The sequence below is a fragment of the Thermobia domestica genome, chromosome 1 (genome assembly GCF_964235325.1).
Source record: "Thermobia domestica chromosome 1, izTheDome1.hap1.1, whole genome shotgun sequence".
NCBI classification, from domain to species: domain Eukaryota; kingdom Metazoa; phylum Arthropoda; class Insecta; order Zygentoma; family Lepismatidae; genus Thermobia; species Thermobia domestica.
The window spans coordinates 311,317,068-311,334,212 of record NC_137454.1 but is presented as its reverse complement, the minus strand read 5'-3'; the positions used below and the strand labels follow the sequence as shown (position 1 = coordinate 311,334,212).

The 17,145-nt window shown below is 37.0% G+C and overlaps 1 protein-coding gene across 1 annotated transcript in view; it reads right to left on the bottom strand.

Moving 5' to 3' along the window:
- The window catches only part of LOC145667821 (calcium-activated chloride channel regulator 2-like), a 134,261-nt gene extending 119,986 nt beyond the window's left edge, over positions 1-14,275 (bottom strand). The window contains exon 1 of the mRNA XM_081735254.1: positions 14,043-14,275. Within this exon, the coding sequence (XP_081591380.1) occupies positions 14,043-14,231 (189 nt within the window). The 5' untranslated portion in view covers positions 14,232-14,275. The remainder of the gene's footprint in view (positions 1-14,042) is intronic.
- Between the last annotated feature and the right edge of the window lie 2,870 nt (positions 14,276-17,145).

Genomic DNA, 17,145 nt, shown 5'->3' with positions numbered 1-17,145 from the left:
TCTCTTTACGTGTTTACATGTTTAATATCTGAACAATCTCACATTTTCATGTAGTCACATGGGGAAAACTTAGAATACTTGTCGGTGCAAATGTTGAGAACTTACGTAGGTCGTTGGTTAGATTTTTTAAAAATAAATCAGGAGTAGAATGTTGACAAATGATTTATCTTCTAGTATAGAGCGAATAAATCAATTACGTGATGCTAAACCCAACATATTTATCTGATGCAACGAGGAATGAGCATGCGACATCTCTTTCCAAACCATCTTCTCGTACGAGAAAACCATCCTCGTTGGGAGAATCGACTCTGATTGTCAAATGCTGCTGTTGAATCAGATATGTTGTTCGGAGGTTCAAAGTCTTCTTCCTTCGATGTCTCCAACATACTCTCAGACAGAATACTTTTCCAATTCCTAAATAGTTTTTCCTTCTTCGCCATTCCACATTTTACCAGCTTCCTTCTCCGTAAATCAAAAATTATAATCAAAGCTGCATAATGACAGATATCATCAGCTTCTCTTGTTATTGGATGGATCTTTATCCCTAACAAATGGTTCGATAAGGTCCACGCAAGGAAAGTAAATAATTTCACCGGCCCATAATTAACAATAGAACAGCCAATTATAGTTCCGTAGTCCAATGCAGTAGGAAGAACAACTGTTCCACGCCAGTCGTTTGCAGCGAGAGTAACATCATTGCTGGACGGGTCAAATAAAACATAGATCCGATCAGCGAATACATAAGGGAGTCCTTGATCATCGAAATCAATGGGGGAGAAAGAAGGCAAGACGGAGAGATCCCCCATTGCGTGCAATAACGTTTCTCCTTGAATTGTCATCATGTAGCAGGTAGAAGAGACCATTTTATGTGAAAAAGACCACCTCATGTACTCTAAAATCCTTCGGTATAGTCTCTTCTTCTTTTTCCTGGAAAGCAGCTCTGATGAATACAGTAAGGTTTCTGCGTCGTCATTTTCTGATCGGTTGTGTGTCTTGTGTCCAATACAGAAAGTTAAGAGTCTTCGACATCTCTTGTGAATCCACTTCCTGCAACGAGGAAAGAACTGCCCTGAACATAGACCAATTTGATTTTCTTCAAAATACTCAGTTGAGCTCGAAAATTCAAAATTCTCTTTCTTCTGTGGCTGTGATGGTTCAATATTGCAAAGAATGTCTCTCCAATTTCTAAAGAGCTTTTTCCTCTTTGCCAAACGACATTTGATAAGTCGCCTTGTATTCAAATCAAAAATGATTATTAAGGCAGCGTAATGGCAGATATCATATTGATCTCTTGTAACTGGATGAACTTTTATTCCAAGAAGATGGTTTAACACTGTCCATTCAACAAAACTCAAGAGCTCAACTGGTCCATAATTAATTATAGCACAAGTGACCATCTGTCCAAAATCCAGGGCAGTGAGAAGAGCGGATGTCCCACGCCAATCCTTTCCAAGTATTGCAACACTGTTTGAGGCAATGTTATGATAAACTTCTAGCTGGTTGCAAAATACATATGGCAACCCTTGATCGTCAAACTCTTCTGGCGAGAATGATGGCAACACTGAAAGATCGCCCATTGTCTTCAGCATTGTTTCTCCAAAAATGCTTATCAAGCGATAAGAAGAGCATAAACTTCGGTGTATAAATGACCATCTCAAAATTTCTATTATCTTTCTCCATAGCTTTTTTCGTTGTCTAGCCACCAGAAGGTCATTTGGTGAGAAATGACATTCTAGTTGGTCTGGCATCACTGAACTGGCTTTCAAATTCACATGGGCGTCATGATCTGCAACAAGCGTAGATATTCTATTAGCATTTCTGGTTTCTTCATGTCTTTGTCGACCAAAAGATCGCGTTCTCACTCGAAGCCACCGAGTGCAACTAAAAATCCAACTACGGCTGCAGGTATGTCGTGTTCCATATTCATTCTCAGCTCTGCTAAGGTTCCCCGTGTGAGTTGCAGTCATAGAATTATGAGAACTGAAACGTAGGCGAGATTCAGTTGGGTGTAAACACGTAAGTCCTGATGTTGTGCGAACCAAGATGTCAGGAGGTCGCACTTCTGAAAGTTGTAGATTAAAAGATGTGCTTGAAGTCATTTCGCAGTTTCCGCTTTTTAAAAACACGTCTACTTTAAACGACTCCGTGCGCTCATCTGTTGCTCAGAGATTTTTATTTTACAAACAATATCAGTTCACTATTGTTTATGTTGTATTAATTATTGTTAAAAGAAATAGTCAGTTATAGTAAAGTTGTAAACTGTTCAACCATAATGGCTTTCATTGTTGATGAGTCACACATTATAATTTCACGTCTACGTCATTTCTCGTTAAAGGAAAACTACTTTAAAAATGTACACTAATTCAGTGGTTCTCAAACTTTTCTGATAGACGACACATTTTACTGAACTTTCAGGACATCGCAACACACTTGTTCGATATTATTATTATTATTATTATTATTATTATTATTATTATTATTATTATTATTATTATTATTATTATTATTATTAATATCTCTTACAATAGTGAAATCAATTACTTTTTTTAATGACTATATATATAATAGTGAATAATCTGTGAAGAATGTGAAAGAGTGTAATAGTGAATAGTCTGTGAAGAATGTGGAAGAGTGTAATAGTGAATAATCTGTGAAGAATGTGGAAGAGTGTAATAGTGAATAATCTGTGAAGAATGTGGAAGAGTTAAATAGTGAGTAATCTGTGGAGAATGTGGTATAGCAAATAGTCTGTGAAGAGTGTGACACTATTGTCAATAGTCTGTGATGAGCATGAGGATGGCTGGCTTTGGCATGGGTCAAAGAGTTCGTGGCAGCAAGAATGAAGTTGGAGTATGCAAGTGGGCTTGTTAGAAGTACTGTGAAGAATATTATTTAGTAGCATGGGGATAAAAATTAGTAAAGTACTTTTGAAGTTTGTGTGCATGTACCCGTGTCCGTAAATAAAGAGTACCTTAGTTTGGAAGTAGTTATTTTAATAGTAAAAGTAATAGCAGTATAGCGTGTATAAGTTTCAGCAGTATAGCAATATAAGTGAGGATTATTGCTACCGCTGGAGGTATTGATTAGTACAGCCTGTCTCGATTTTAAGTTATTATTACATTCTTCATGATTTTTAATATCTAAAATTTCACGACACATCTTAACAGACTGCGTGACACACCAGTGTGTCGCGACATACCGGTTGGGAGCTACTGCGCTACTTTATTTATAACAGCAAGTAAACAGCAGTGAACATACATCCTTACAATCATGGACACCAATCCTGAAGGGGGTAGGATGCCGAGCTCCATGAAGTTTGGTTTGGAATATATATTTATGTTTAAAATCTTATTGTTTTCTTGTTACATATTTGAGAAACCTAAATGGGCCTCCAAAAGTTATACAGAAATCGATGCCGCTACTTACAATGTTCAAAACCAAAATGTATGATTTAAAACGATATAACACCATGATAAAAAATATAAGATCCAAGTTACTAGAATAATAAAATATTTTCAAAATCCACGTTGTTATGAAAGAAGATTGACAATGAGAAAAAGAAAGTTCTGCACTTTTCTATTACAATCCTACAATATGTATAGCGTTTATCGATAAAAAGATTGTCGAAAGATCAGACATGCAAATTAAATTATTTGGTCTAGGAATTAATTCGTGCGGGTGGACAAGAGATGGCGCAACGAACGGAGCGTCCCACAGTTCCGTGTATCCACACATGTGTTGCAAACCCCTGTCATCGCGTATCGTTCTTAGTATAGGGCAGTGGATTAAAGCGTCAACAACACCAGTTTGTAGTTAAGTGAACATGGCGCAATTTGTGCCTGATAAAGTGTTTTTGCGGGGTGTCCTGCTGCATTACTTTAACATGCAGAAAAGTGCGACTGAAAGTCATCGTATTTTGGTGGAAGTGTATGGTGACCATGCTCTAGCTGAGCGAACGTGTCAGAAGTGGTTTGCACGGTTTAGAAGTGGTGATTTCGGCTTGCCAGACCAAGAGCGAGCGGACAGCCAAAAAAATTTCAAGACGAAGAATTGACAGCATTGCTCGAGCAGGATTCGTGTCAAACGCAGGAACAACTTGCAGCAGCATTAGGCGTTGATCAAACAACAGTCTCCAAACGCTTGAAAGCCATGGGAATGATTCAAAAGATGTCACATTGGGTTCCACATGAATTGAAAGACAGAGACGTTGAAAGACGAAAAACCATTTGCGAATTGCTGCTTCAACGACAGAGCAGAAAGGGGTTTCTGCATCGAATTATTACGGGTGATGAGAAGTGGATCCATTACGAGAACCCTAAACGAAAAAAGGCCTGGGTGAAACCAGGTGAACCAGGTCCATCACAACCAAAACGAGATATTCACTGTGCAAAGGTTATGCTGTGCATATGGTGGGATATGAAAGGTGTGGTGTACTATGAGCTGCTGCAACCGGGTGAAACTATGAATGGAGAACGTTATCGACGACAATTAATGCGTTTGAAGCAAGCTCTGGCCAGAACACGACCAGAATGGGAGAACAGACATGATAAACTTATTGTTCAACATGATAACGCTCGCCCACATGTCGCAAAACCGGTCAAAACCTATTTAGAAAATGTCGGATGGGAAGTTTTACCCCACCTGCCGTATTCACCAGACGTTGCTCCTTCGGACTACTACTTGTTCGATTGCATGAACAACGATTTGATTGGACAGCGGTTTACTTCTTCAGAAGATATCGAAACATGGGTCTCTGACTGGATCGCTTCCAAGGATGAGGACTTCTTTCGCCACGGAATCCGTACATTGCCTGACAGATGGGCGAAAGTGGTGGCTAGCGATGGACAATATTTTTCTTAAGGTATTTATGTATTTTGTGTTTGTACTACAGCTTCAATGTGTGCGTACCAACCGCACGAATTAATTCCTAGACCAAATAATTTTTTTTTGGATAAACATCCCACTGTTATACCCCTTAGACTAAAGGAGATGGGTGATTAATGAGAGTAAATTTTAGGAAATTAAATTTTTGTATGCTTTCCCACCGAGGATCGAACCCAAGACCATGTAAACAAAAGACACATGCGTTAACTAACTAAATCAGCGGGTAGGGTTAGGATCAGAAAATATATACACCAATGAAGTGAAATGAAAGATGAAATGTTTCAGTTTAACTTCCCACGATTATGCCCTTTGAGGGTAGGGAAGACGGGCAATATACCAATCGTTACACCTCAATCAGTAGGACAAGACAATATCCATCACCAAGGGCGCCCATGTTGTGGTTTCCAAGGGAGGGCAAGTATAAGCAACGTTTCAAATATAGTTTCAAATTTTGCTGTAACTAATGTAAAAAATTCTATTGGGTTTTCGATATTCCCAAGTACAATTTCCTCTTAGGGGGGCGAGCGCCCCACCTTGCCCCCCCCTGATGGGCGCCCTTGTCCATCACTGTAATAGTTCATGTGAAATTCTCGAAAAATTTTGAGAAAACAAGTTATTTTTCAAACATACAAATTGATAATGATCGAAAAGTAAGCAGCCCATTAATGTGATACTGATACTGAAGTATACCATTCTTGAAGCAATTCATATACGAAAAGCAGTCAGAAAGTTCCCGGATTGTTGTAGTTTTGGCATTTGTGATGCACACACAATGAATCTTGCACAGTACAGTCCTTAGGTTGCCTTGTTATGAATATGACAAGTGCGAAGAGGTCATAAAAGTCAGTTTACGAGTAGAGCACCTAAACAGAGGAGTTTGTGGTAATCAGTTGGTATATTGTCGCAGTTCGCGCCAACATCAAGTTTTTTTTACACAAATTGGGGAAATCTGCTTCAGATACCTATTTAATAGTCTTTAAGTCAGTTTACGGTGACAATGCTTTAAGGAAAACAGCATCTATACCTGTTTTCGTCACCGTAGAAGACATCAAAACCAATGCGACGGCAGAACTTCGGAAGATACCAGAAGAGGTCTTTTGTCGGTGTTTCCAGCAATCGCAGAAGCGGTGGAGCAAATATGTGGGTTCAGAAGTTGGCTACTTTGAAGGCAATTAAGTATATGCTATCACTTAAATTGTGGTAATAGAAAGCTACAACAAAATTCGGAGAACTTTTTGACTCCTCGTATTAGCACCATGACAGACATGGATTGGTTAGTGAGATAGACGGCCCGATTAAAATATCGACTTGCGTGATCACAACGCAATATTTGCGATGAATTCGTGGCAAATGGTGTTAATTATTATTTTTCGATATTTGCGTTATGACCAGGGGTGTAGCCAAGGGGGGGGGCATCGGGGCCCGCCCCCCCAAATGGTTTCCTGGCCCCCCAAATGACCAGCTTTTAAAACATCATAGTAAAATTATCTCGATTCATTCATTTAAAAGTAACAAATTTTATTGACAATTAATAATTTACGGTAAAATAGTATGCATAAATATTGTTTTTCCATACCGATCGAAAAATAGTATAGTATCTCTTCCTTATACCGATCGAAAAATATGATACTTTTTGTGACAGCAGATTACACAATTTACTGCGATTTATATTTGACAGTTTGAAGACAAACGTTTTAACAAGGTACTACAAATACAGCCATAAAACAAAGGTACTAAACTGATTTGTAAGTACAGTATATTTTTATAGATATGCTTTAACAAGTGTTTTAAAAGACACAGAGGATGGAAAATTTGGGAGAAACAATGTTTTTATTTAATTTGGATTTAATTCGCTCTCTCTTTTATTTCTACTCAGTGTAATAAAATAATTATGGTTTTTTTAGTCACGAATAAGTGTTTTTGTCAAGAAACCGTAAAGAAATTAAGTGAAATTAAAAAAAAAAAATCAATCTTGTGTAGATAGGTTCTGTATACAAGGTCTTAAATTTAAATATAAAGGTAAGCAAGAAAAGTTCTGTCGCTTTTTCACCCATCACCTTCGAACACCTAACCTGGAAGATCAAAAATTGTCCCCATCAGCATCGACGACCTTCTGAAAACGTTCTGGAAGGCCATGGAATCCATCGCGGTAGAACTTGGTGGGCCGTGAAAAGAAGAAGGTATCAGCTGCATTTTGGACTTTTACTAGGGATTTGAACTGGCGGCCTCTACGGTGATTGTCCAAAGAATGGAACAGGTGATAATCGGACGGTGCAATACCCGGAGAATATAGTGGTTGTAATATTGTTTCCCATCCAAGGCGGAGAATGGTGTCCTGAGTCATCCTAGCCACGTGGGACTTAGCGTTGTCCCGTAAACAAGGACCCATTTGCAATTCAGAAGTGATAACTCCAGAGTTTTGAGTTTTTCTTGAGCACAGCTCAACTGCTGACACTACACAGTTGCATTGATACTCTGACCAGCTGGTAGCAGTCCCCGATGCATCAAACACACAGAAGGACCTTCTTCTGGTACAGTGCTGGTTTCGGCTGTTTTGAAATCGGTTCATGGGATGCTAACCAATGATGACGGCGCCGTGGAGCTTCGTATAGGACCCACTTTTTATCACATGTCAACGCCCTGTCCAGAAATGGTTCCGAAACAGTAAATAAACACAGGTGACTGCCGCGTTGCCTTCCGGCCCGGAGTCAAAACATATGAGACCCATCGACCCAACTTGTAGTGCTTCCCAAGTTGATAGATGTGCTGCCGAATGGTTTCTCCACACACTGAATTGTAGGCCCAGTTCCTCTTTGTACTTGTGTTGGTCTTCTGGCACGTGGTGTTTTCGGGTGTTTCGTCATCGTCCTTAAACTTGTTAAAAACCATCGCTGCACTGTCCGCGTCGTCACGACACCCTCACCAAAGGCCTGGCATATCTTCTGTCCTGCTACAGCGGCGTTTGACCTCCATTTGAATTCGTTCAGCATACATGCTCTTATGACTCTCTGTGGATGTCCCATGTTCCCTCTGCCTTTATGTAAGTTCACCGTGTATCTGAATTGCCACAACCAGGTAGAATGTTGGATATACCCACACCAACAACTAACGTTCGCCGTATCTCCACTCGCATTCAACTCAAGGTGTAAGGTCCAATTGAACACAGACCTCCACAAAAAGGGACAGAACTTTCTTGGTTACCTTTACAGTTATGCACAAAAGTATAGCGTTTGGTCCCAGGCAGTAGTTCTTGATTAAGCATAATAAAAACTATCTTGAATATAATTTATGGATAATAATAATAATAATAATAATAATAATAATAATAATAATAATAATAATAATAATAATAATAATAATAATAATAATAAGCTAAAATAGCGTTTTCAGTTTTCCAGAAGGAAACCAAATTTTCCTTTCTTTCAGGCCTCAAAAATACTAGCAGCAACACATTTTTTGGCTTTGTACATTGTAGCTGGCCCCCCTCAAAAACGACGGCCCCCCTACCCAAACCTGCTGGCTACACCCCTGGTTATGACGTCAGTTGTTAACATTTTGCGAACCTACACATAAAGTTAGCAATCATATTGAAGGTTTCACAATACGATATTTAGGACAAATTTACTGAATAAAACTATAAAGGTATAAACGCTGAATAAAAGTTGCTTTGTGATATGTGTTTGGATTGAGTAAGAAACAATCTAAAACTGATTAATTGCAATAAAGAACTCAATAAGAGGACACAATGTTTGAGAGATCGTGTAGATTAAGAATATGGAAACCAGTTCATAAATTGTTTTACGTCACTTTTCTTGCTTTAAATAATACTCCAAAACATTTTAATGTGCTAATTTCTGGGCGCATGTTGAAATAATGGTGTACAGATTGATAATATACGTACAAACTGATATGACAAAAAACTACTGTTATTGAGAAAAACATAGCTACAAACATGTATTGAATGATTCCAAAAGTAAGACTTCCATCTAAGCTAGTTTAGGACAGTTCTAAGTTGGGGAGGCTGCGTCCGCAGGGAACAGTCGGTACAGAGGTGGGTATGCGCGTAATATTTCCTTATAAACTTCAGTCTCTCTTCATATTATAATTTACATAGTATTTATTTTTCAAATCCCGTGCTAACTTTCCGCAATACCAGAAAAGTTCATCTAAAATTTCCTTTCTCGAAATTAATACTATGTCTTCCTCAGTCTTGGGAAGTAACGTAACGCAAGTAACGCGTTACTTTTTAAGTAACGTTTCCTAGTAACGCAGTACATTCTTTCCAAAGTAACTGTAACGGTAACGCGTTACAAATTTTTAAGTAACGTGGCTAGATTGCGTTACTTTTTTCGCGTTACATTTAAAATGATTAAGTACAAAATATGTAAATTTTTTTCGGAAACAAATGTTTCTTTCCCGTAAGTGAATTTCTCAGAATGGAACAATGGAGGATGAACTACGTATGTCAGTGACCGACAGTCAGTCACCGACACACAAAGAAACAGATAAGATTATAGTGCCACTTGCTGTTTTTGGAAGATGAGGACAGCTTCAGGGAAATCACGTGTACTGATTGAAAGCACCTGGAAGATTTTGTCGTAGATTTTGACAGCTCCAAAATCAATACATTCAGTGAGTGAACTACGAGTGCAATGATACAGGTAGTCTATTTTACTTTGATTGGTGTTGTTTTTATGAAGACGAAGAACGGAAATACTTTATCGTTCGACTAGTTGAAAGAATACTTTTTCTTAAAATCTGAAGATGATGGTGGACAGAATTATAAGTAAAATGGTGCCCGGCGTGACCAACAACTAGGTGTCATGATTAACGATATACAGTAAGTGGTCAATATGAATAAACTGTGTTTTGATGAGCAGGCCGACTTTATTGATGTAATGTTGATGATATGTAATATTAGAGTTCTTTTAGATCAGTTTGCGTATCCTGAAGTCCCGTTGATTATAGAGTTTGGAACAACTAGCTTTAAAAAGCATGTATCGATTTCAGAGTTACTGGCAAGTTTTGATTCACTTCCTGTTTATGTATTCTCATTTTATTAGTTGTAGTGTAATGTTTCTCTATATTCTGTATTTTTAATTTTACCTAACAACACTGTTATTATTAAATAGTTAGTTTAGCCGAATAATAATAAATAACCATTTTTTCTAACGCATAGGCATGGGCGCGAGTCAAGCTAAAACTCAACTCAATTCAAGTCGAGTTACGAATCGAGTCAAAGGTAATATTCTCGAGTCGAGTTTCGAGCCGATTCACAGTTTTTGGAGTCGAGTTTCGAGTCGAGTCGAATTTGATAAATGGCTCGCTCGTTTTAACTCGTTTTGAAATCATGGCCTGATTACACTGGAAAGCGAAAGCGATGAGAAATGTAAGCTAAGCAGTAATATATAATATTTTTTGTGTTGCTCACGAGTTGAGTTGAATTTGAGTTTAACGTCTCGTTCAGCAGCGAATATGAGACGTGGACCTACTAATTAACGTGGTATCCGAACCACATGAGCTTCCACCGGGAATCGAACCCGGGTCACCCGCGCCAAAGGCGCGTACGCAAACCGCTTAGCCACGAAGGAGTTCTAGTGTTGCTCACGAGAGGAGACACTGCTTAAAATAGGTAGTATGTTCCATAATTAGTCCTAAATTGTTCAACCATTACCGCGTGATGCGATTACAAACAGCTGGCATAATTGGTTTCAGTGTGAAGGAAGGAATATAAAATACCCTCCTCTTAAAACGAAAATGTTCAAACACGTGTCAATTTATTTTTAAAGACGATTTTATATACAGAGTTTCATCTTCCCAACTTGGTGGGCTCGTGATATACTGTCATTTTACATAAATTTTGAACCGTCTCAAACCCCCGCCTTGCAGGATGCACCCTTGTAATATAATAAAAACCTAGCTTGATGTTGCTACCATATATGTACCAAAATTCATTTCAAACTGTTCCACTTTTTCCCCGTGATGAGATCATGAACAACAAACATCATTGTTTTCAATTTGAAGAAATAAATTATAGAAAATGCTCTCCATTAAACGGGAATTCTCAAAAACGCTGGGACACGGGTCCACTCATTCATAATGAGGGGTTTCATCTTCCTGGCTTCAAAGAATCACGAGATACTAAATTTTTCGCATAAATTTTGACTGTCCACTCCACCCTTAGAATAAGCATTTTAATCAAAGTAACATGATTCAAATCCAGTTCGGTGTACGTGAGCACTACACTCAAAAATTCATTTCAAATGGCCTAGTGATCATAAATAACATCCTTTTCGTTTTTATATAATAGATTAGAGTTGAAGACTGTTACATCGAATTTGATCCAGCATAAACAAAATTCATTATACATGATGCCCAAACTTTTTTTTTTTCAATAGTATCCTTTTCTAGTGTTGATGATATCTTGATACGTGTAAATACATATTTTAAAGCTAATTCTGAAATTAAGCGTGTACTACGAAACATGACTTAAAAAAGTAATTACGATCACATTAAGGTTATTATTTCAAACCAAGTTTTGAAGCACATTTCCGGGTGCACTTTCCTTTTCTTTCTTTCTTTTTTATTTATTGTTAATTTTACGCAACAAAAGACCACTACGAATTTTCGAGCTGGGTAAAATTCCAACAGCCCTGGTGGCAGGCACGTAGCCAGGATTTCGTAAGGAGGGGTCTGCAACATGGAATACTGTGGTGATCATACTAGGGTTCGATCATTCTAAACTACTTTACTATTAACATATATTGGTTCATTTAGCCAGGATTTCGTAATAGGGGGGAGGGGCGTGACACGAAATACTGTGGTGATCACAAGAGGGGCTTGATCAATCTGAACTATTTTACTGGCAACGCATAGGTTTGTTAACACAATAAAACAGGGATATATTAGTAAGTATTTTAATAACAAACTATGAAGAAATCTCGAGTAAAAGAATATAAAAAGGCATTGAAAAATATTTTACAGTATCTACGTTCTTTCCTCTGTTCATTCAAATATAACAATTTTCCTTTCATTATGACCTCCACTATTATAAAAAGTACATATCCAGTAATGTCTTGTAAAATATTTTATAATATCTGCGTATCTTTCTTTGTTAAATGAAATGTTAACAGAACATTCTTTTCACATAACTTTCTGTTTTCATTCTTGCGTCAACTACTGTTTGTTCCAAATGACAAGTTAAAGGAGCAGTAGAAAATTGTTTCTGAAATAACATGTTTGATACTGCAGAGAAGAGGTGACGAAAAATTATTTTTATTTTTAGTGATTCATCCTTCCTTAATTTTTTCATTTCTGGTTTCGAAGAGGAGTCCGCCCTCCTCTTGGCTACGTGCTTGCTGACGGGAAGTCTTGTAGAACCGGTTCCCGTAGAGAGCTCAGAATCACTTGGTTAAGCTGTTCTAAATTTCTACTACTTCCAGCTTTAATATTGATCTTCATACAGCAAAAGCCGTAAGAGATAGCGAGAAATGGTGGTGATGGTGGGATGGTGGAATTCAGCGTCCCAAGAATAAGTTTCGTCTCAATCTTTATCCCCCTGGTCAAACCGGAAATCTACCATAAAAAAAAAAACGCAAGAATAAGTTCCATCTATTTTTTTTCTCTATTGGAACCAAGAGCCACCTCATGTCTAAGCGATTAGCGCAGGCGCCTTTGGCGTGGGAGACTCGGGTTCGATTCCCATCTGGAGCTCATGTGGTTCGGATCCTACGTTAAACTATAGGTCCATGTTTCATATAGCCTCGTTGCTGAAAGGAACGCTAAACTGAAATCAACAACTCCATTGCAACCAGAAGCGGTAGAAATCTACTACCACTTCCGCTTTAAATATTGTTCTCTACAGAGTGAAAGCGGTAAGAAATAACAAGAAATGACTTCGTGATATAGAATTCTGTCTCTTAAGAACAAGTTACGCTTTACTTTTATCTCTCTATTGTATTGGAATAGGTGCAAGTCTATGACTTCCGGTTTCAACACTGATCGCTATAGTGAAAAAAAAAAAAAAACTGTAACAGATAACCGGAAGCAGTTTTTCGATATAACTCAATATCATAATAATAGGTTTCGTCTTCTGCTGTATTCCTCTAATGCAACCGAAGTTGTAGACCTACCGGTACTACAGTATTGTATTCACGTTGGTTAACTCTACCGTAGTTTCACAACAAAGTGAAATGAAAGTTATGTTAAGAAAATCCTATGACTCCCCTTCAAAAATCTAGTAACACACATCGGAAATGCATCCTGGTTTAGCCATACACTAAGACGCTTAGACTATTCCAGTGGAAACAAAAAAAATTAAAAGTAACATTTCTTTCTTAAGATTCTAACTCAGCTTTCCAAGTTGTGCCGAAGTCCGGGCGAGCCAGGCGGCTTGTTACTGATAGTTCAGTCACCTGCGTCAAGTAGCTGGCTCCCCTCCACTTCCTCATCACAATATCTATTACATGTTGTAATCCATTGGAACCAGGTGTACCAAAAGCAGCGACATTATTTGGAGAGGGCAGAGGGGCAACTGCGTCTCCCGCTGAGTCTGAGAAATACATACTTTTGCATAAAGTGTATACTAACATAGTAATGAAAGAAAAACCTAAAACTCTTAAGTTGATTGATCATCTTGCCTCCCACCTGGCAAAACCTGAAATGACGTACTGAACAAATCCACACATGGAAATCAATCGGCTTTAGAATCCATCTATTCTCATGACAGTACATCGGAAAGTATTATTATAATGATGATTTTGAGTTTAACACCTCTTCCAGCAGCAAGGCTGTATGAGACGTGGAACTACTGATTAACGTGGAATCCGAACCACATGAGCTCCCGCCGGGAATCGAACCCGGATCTTTCACGCCAGAGACGCGTACGCTAACCACTTAGCCATGAAGCAGCTCGCAAAGTATTATATAATGCATGCAATCTATTACAAAAAGTTTAATTTTTCGTCATGAAAAAGGTTAACCTTCTTCGTATGACCTAGGACATCCTTCCATTTTCCAAAATGTGGCGGAAACTGTGATGTATAAACACTGATATAATTTTCAAAAATGTGCAAACAATATCATTACTTTTCTCGTATCTTAATCAGCACTAAATATTTTCTAAATCAAATTTCAAAAAGCTTGACATAATTACTTACTTTAATGTTGATAAGAAGACGATCCGCGAAGTCTTCCGGAGTATTTGAATCAATCGCAATCACGAGATCTTCATAGCCATTATCAACCAATTTAATTGCTTCAGTCTGGCCTTTTGAGCAAATGGCGAATAACACGGCTAGAGTAATCACAGAGTAACGTATTGAGCAAACCATCTTCCCTGCACACATTGTAATAGAATGACGAAAGGTAATCTGAATAGAGTTCTTTCTTCGATGGAGTCACACTAGCACACTACATACTTTAACAAGCGTTTTATTGTCACCTTGTTATATTGTTTAATGTGCGTATGAATATGGACGCTTGATAAGCGCGCATGATAAAAAAAAAAAATCTGCAATCTAAAAAAAAATCATCAGGTGCTTCGTAATAGTAAGATAAGCTGACGATGTAACGTGTAGCGGACATGACGCCAATCTTGGAAGTTATTTCTCGCCGGAATGCACTGCGTCTTTGTCAATAATTTTTTTAATCATGTCAATGGAGAGTCTTTTATGCTAGGCAATTGAATAGAACCAGGCGCGCACCCAGAAATTTTTGTTGGGAGGGGTAAAAGGATTGAGGGGGTCCAATAATACAAGATACTATGTTTATATAATATGGAATGGGTGTTATTCTACAGTCGAAAAAAAACGGTAAGTAATTTTTAAGCACCGACACCTATATTCTCACGAAAAACGATAAAATTAGATTGTCTTTATCAGAAAGGAAATGCCACAAATGATGAATAAGGTCAAATCTTTGGTCTATATCAAGTATTTCTCTGCTAATCAAATATAGTTTTATGAAGAAAGTGTACAAATAAATGTCGAGTTACGAACTTTTTATTTTTTTATTTTATTTATTTATTTATTTATTTATTTATTTATTTTTTTTTTGAGGGAAGGGTTCACACCTGGTGCACTCCTAAGTAGAGCAAACGTTTATCTTCTGTACGACGTTGTTACGGATTCGTGTCCGATTTTGGCGGAAGCTTAGAAGCATAATCTTAGAAAATAAAGCATAAAGCATAATTTAAAATATATAGCACAATTCTTGGAAAATTCTGTTTAATTGCAACTTTAACATATTCTATTAATATTTTTTTAAAACCAAAATTTACAATGCAAAATCATTGAGAACATAAGAATAATGCAAAACAATGAAAAGCTTATTTTTATTTTGTAAACTTTTCGGTGCAATCCTTTGAAATGGTGAAAAGAAAAAAAAAATGAAAAGAAGAAAACTTCCTGCCAATAATGAATAAACAATAGTTTTCTTCTAAGTATGCGCTGTTATGAATGATGATTCGAAATGTATATACAAAAAGTGCACAAGAACTTCACATTATATTGTTATGTGTACCACTTGAACTTGAACACTTTCTGTATTTTTATGGTGGCATTTTTTACTTTCCCTTTCTGTATATATGCACCTCTAAGGCGCACACAGGTGATAAAAAAAATGACTCGAGTAAAACATATTTCTTTATAGTTCATTAAGTAGAAAGTTCATGAAATATGAAATAAACTGGTTGCATAAAATATTAATAAATAGATCCAGATATTTAGAATATTTAGTATATATTAAATATTATACATTATACACGATTAATATAAAACAATGATTGAAATTAACAATAAAGCATAATAAAGCATAATTTGGGAAAATATAAAGCATAATTAAACAAAAAATAAAGTATAATGTGGGTTACTCTAATTATAATTTATTTATTACTATTATTATTAATAACATATCATACAAGTGTATTGCGATCTCCTGGACGCTCGGCTCAGTAAAGTGTCGTCAGTCAAAGAGAGATTGAGAACAACTGATCTAGAAATCATCTAAATTCTTTCGCATCACAAGAGCTGCACGAAGGCAGTAGTTCAGTGTTGCCACAGTCCTAGCTCTGAAGTGGTCTGAAAAATAGTACCAAATTGAAACAAAAAGGGCTGAATTCATTATTTTATGCCAGTGTAATACATGGTTCTATAACATGAAACTAAAAGAGATAAAGTTCAAGAACACTTCCCCCCCCCCTTCTTCCAAGAAATCAAATCAAGAAAATGCTCTATTTTAAAATTACTTTTTAAAAACATACAAATAGGAGGACCCCGAAACCGTGGAAGTAGATGACACTTTTCACGGACGTAGGAAGTATGAGAGAGGCCGCAAATTATAAGGGAAAACAGTTATTATCTTCAGTACGTATTGTAAGGATACCAAAAGCAACTCTATTTCAAAGTGATCAATAAACCAAAACGGTATTATTGCCATATATGAAAAATATATAAAACGAGGAACAAGTCAATCATCTCCGAGTTTGTGTGTAAACAGTACGTTATAATAAAGTATTAAAATATAAATTATTGCACCTTATTCTCGCCTATTTCACGACCGATGTAGGATAATAGACGTAAGAAGAATATAAGGTAAGTAAACTGACATTTATAAAAAAATGTAAAACCGGTCCAGCGTCCTAGAACCTTTCGTGAAATACATCACAACACATTATTAATAATTTTAAGTCACAATAGTATCTATGGTGCTGAATTGGGTAAAATTGTACCAACTTTTTCACAAAAAGGGTTGAAAATGCCAGCGTGGTACCAACGGGCCGATGAATGACAAAAAGGGCTGAATTTGGTACAATTGTACCAAGTGTGGCAACACTGCAGTGGTTCCGAAGTAGTGATACTGTGTCGTGAAATTTTAGAATTAAAAAAAAAAAAATCATGATGCCTTTAATACAATTAGTTAAAATCACTTTTCAGACAGACTATACCAATCAACTTCTCCAACGTCAGCAACAATGCTCAATACAACAAAGAGTCACAAGTTTACAGAAACTAATATGCTTGCACCGTTATGATTATTAATACCAAAAAAAATTGAGTGACCGTAATCCGATGTCGTGGGTGTTGAGAAGAGTGTATCGACAATCAAAAAAGGTTGGGAACCACTGCATGAAACGTGTGTTTATTATTGGACTGTATTATGTAATGTTTTTGCATTTCTTTAACGTTAATAAATCTCTTCATTGTTTTCGTACAAGCAATTTATCAATTTATAGTTTTACAGTATTCATTATGTAACACAAAA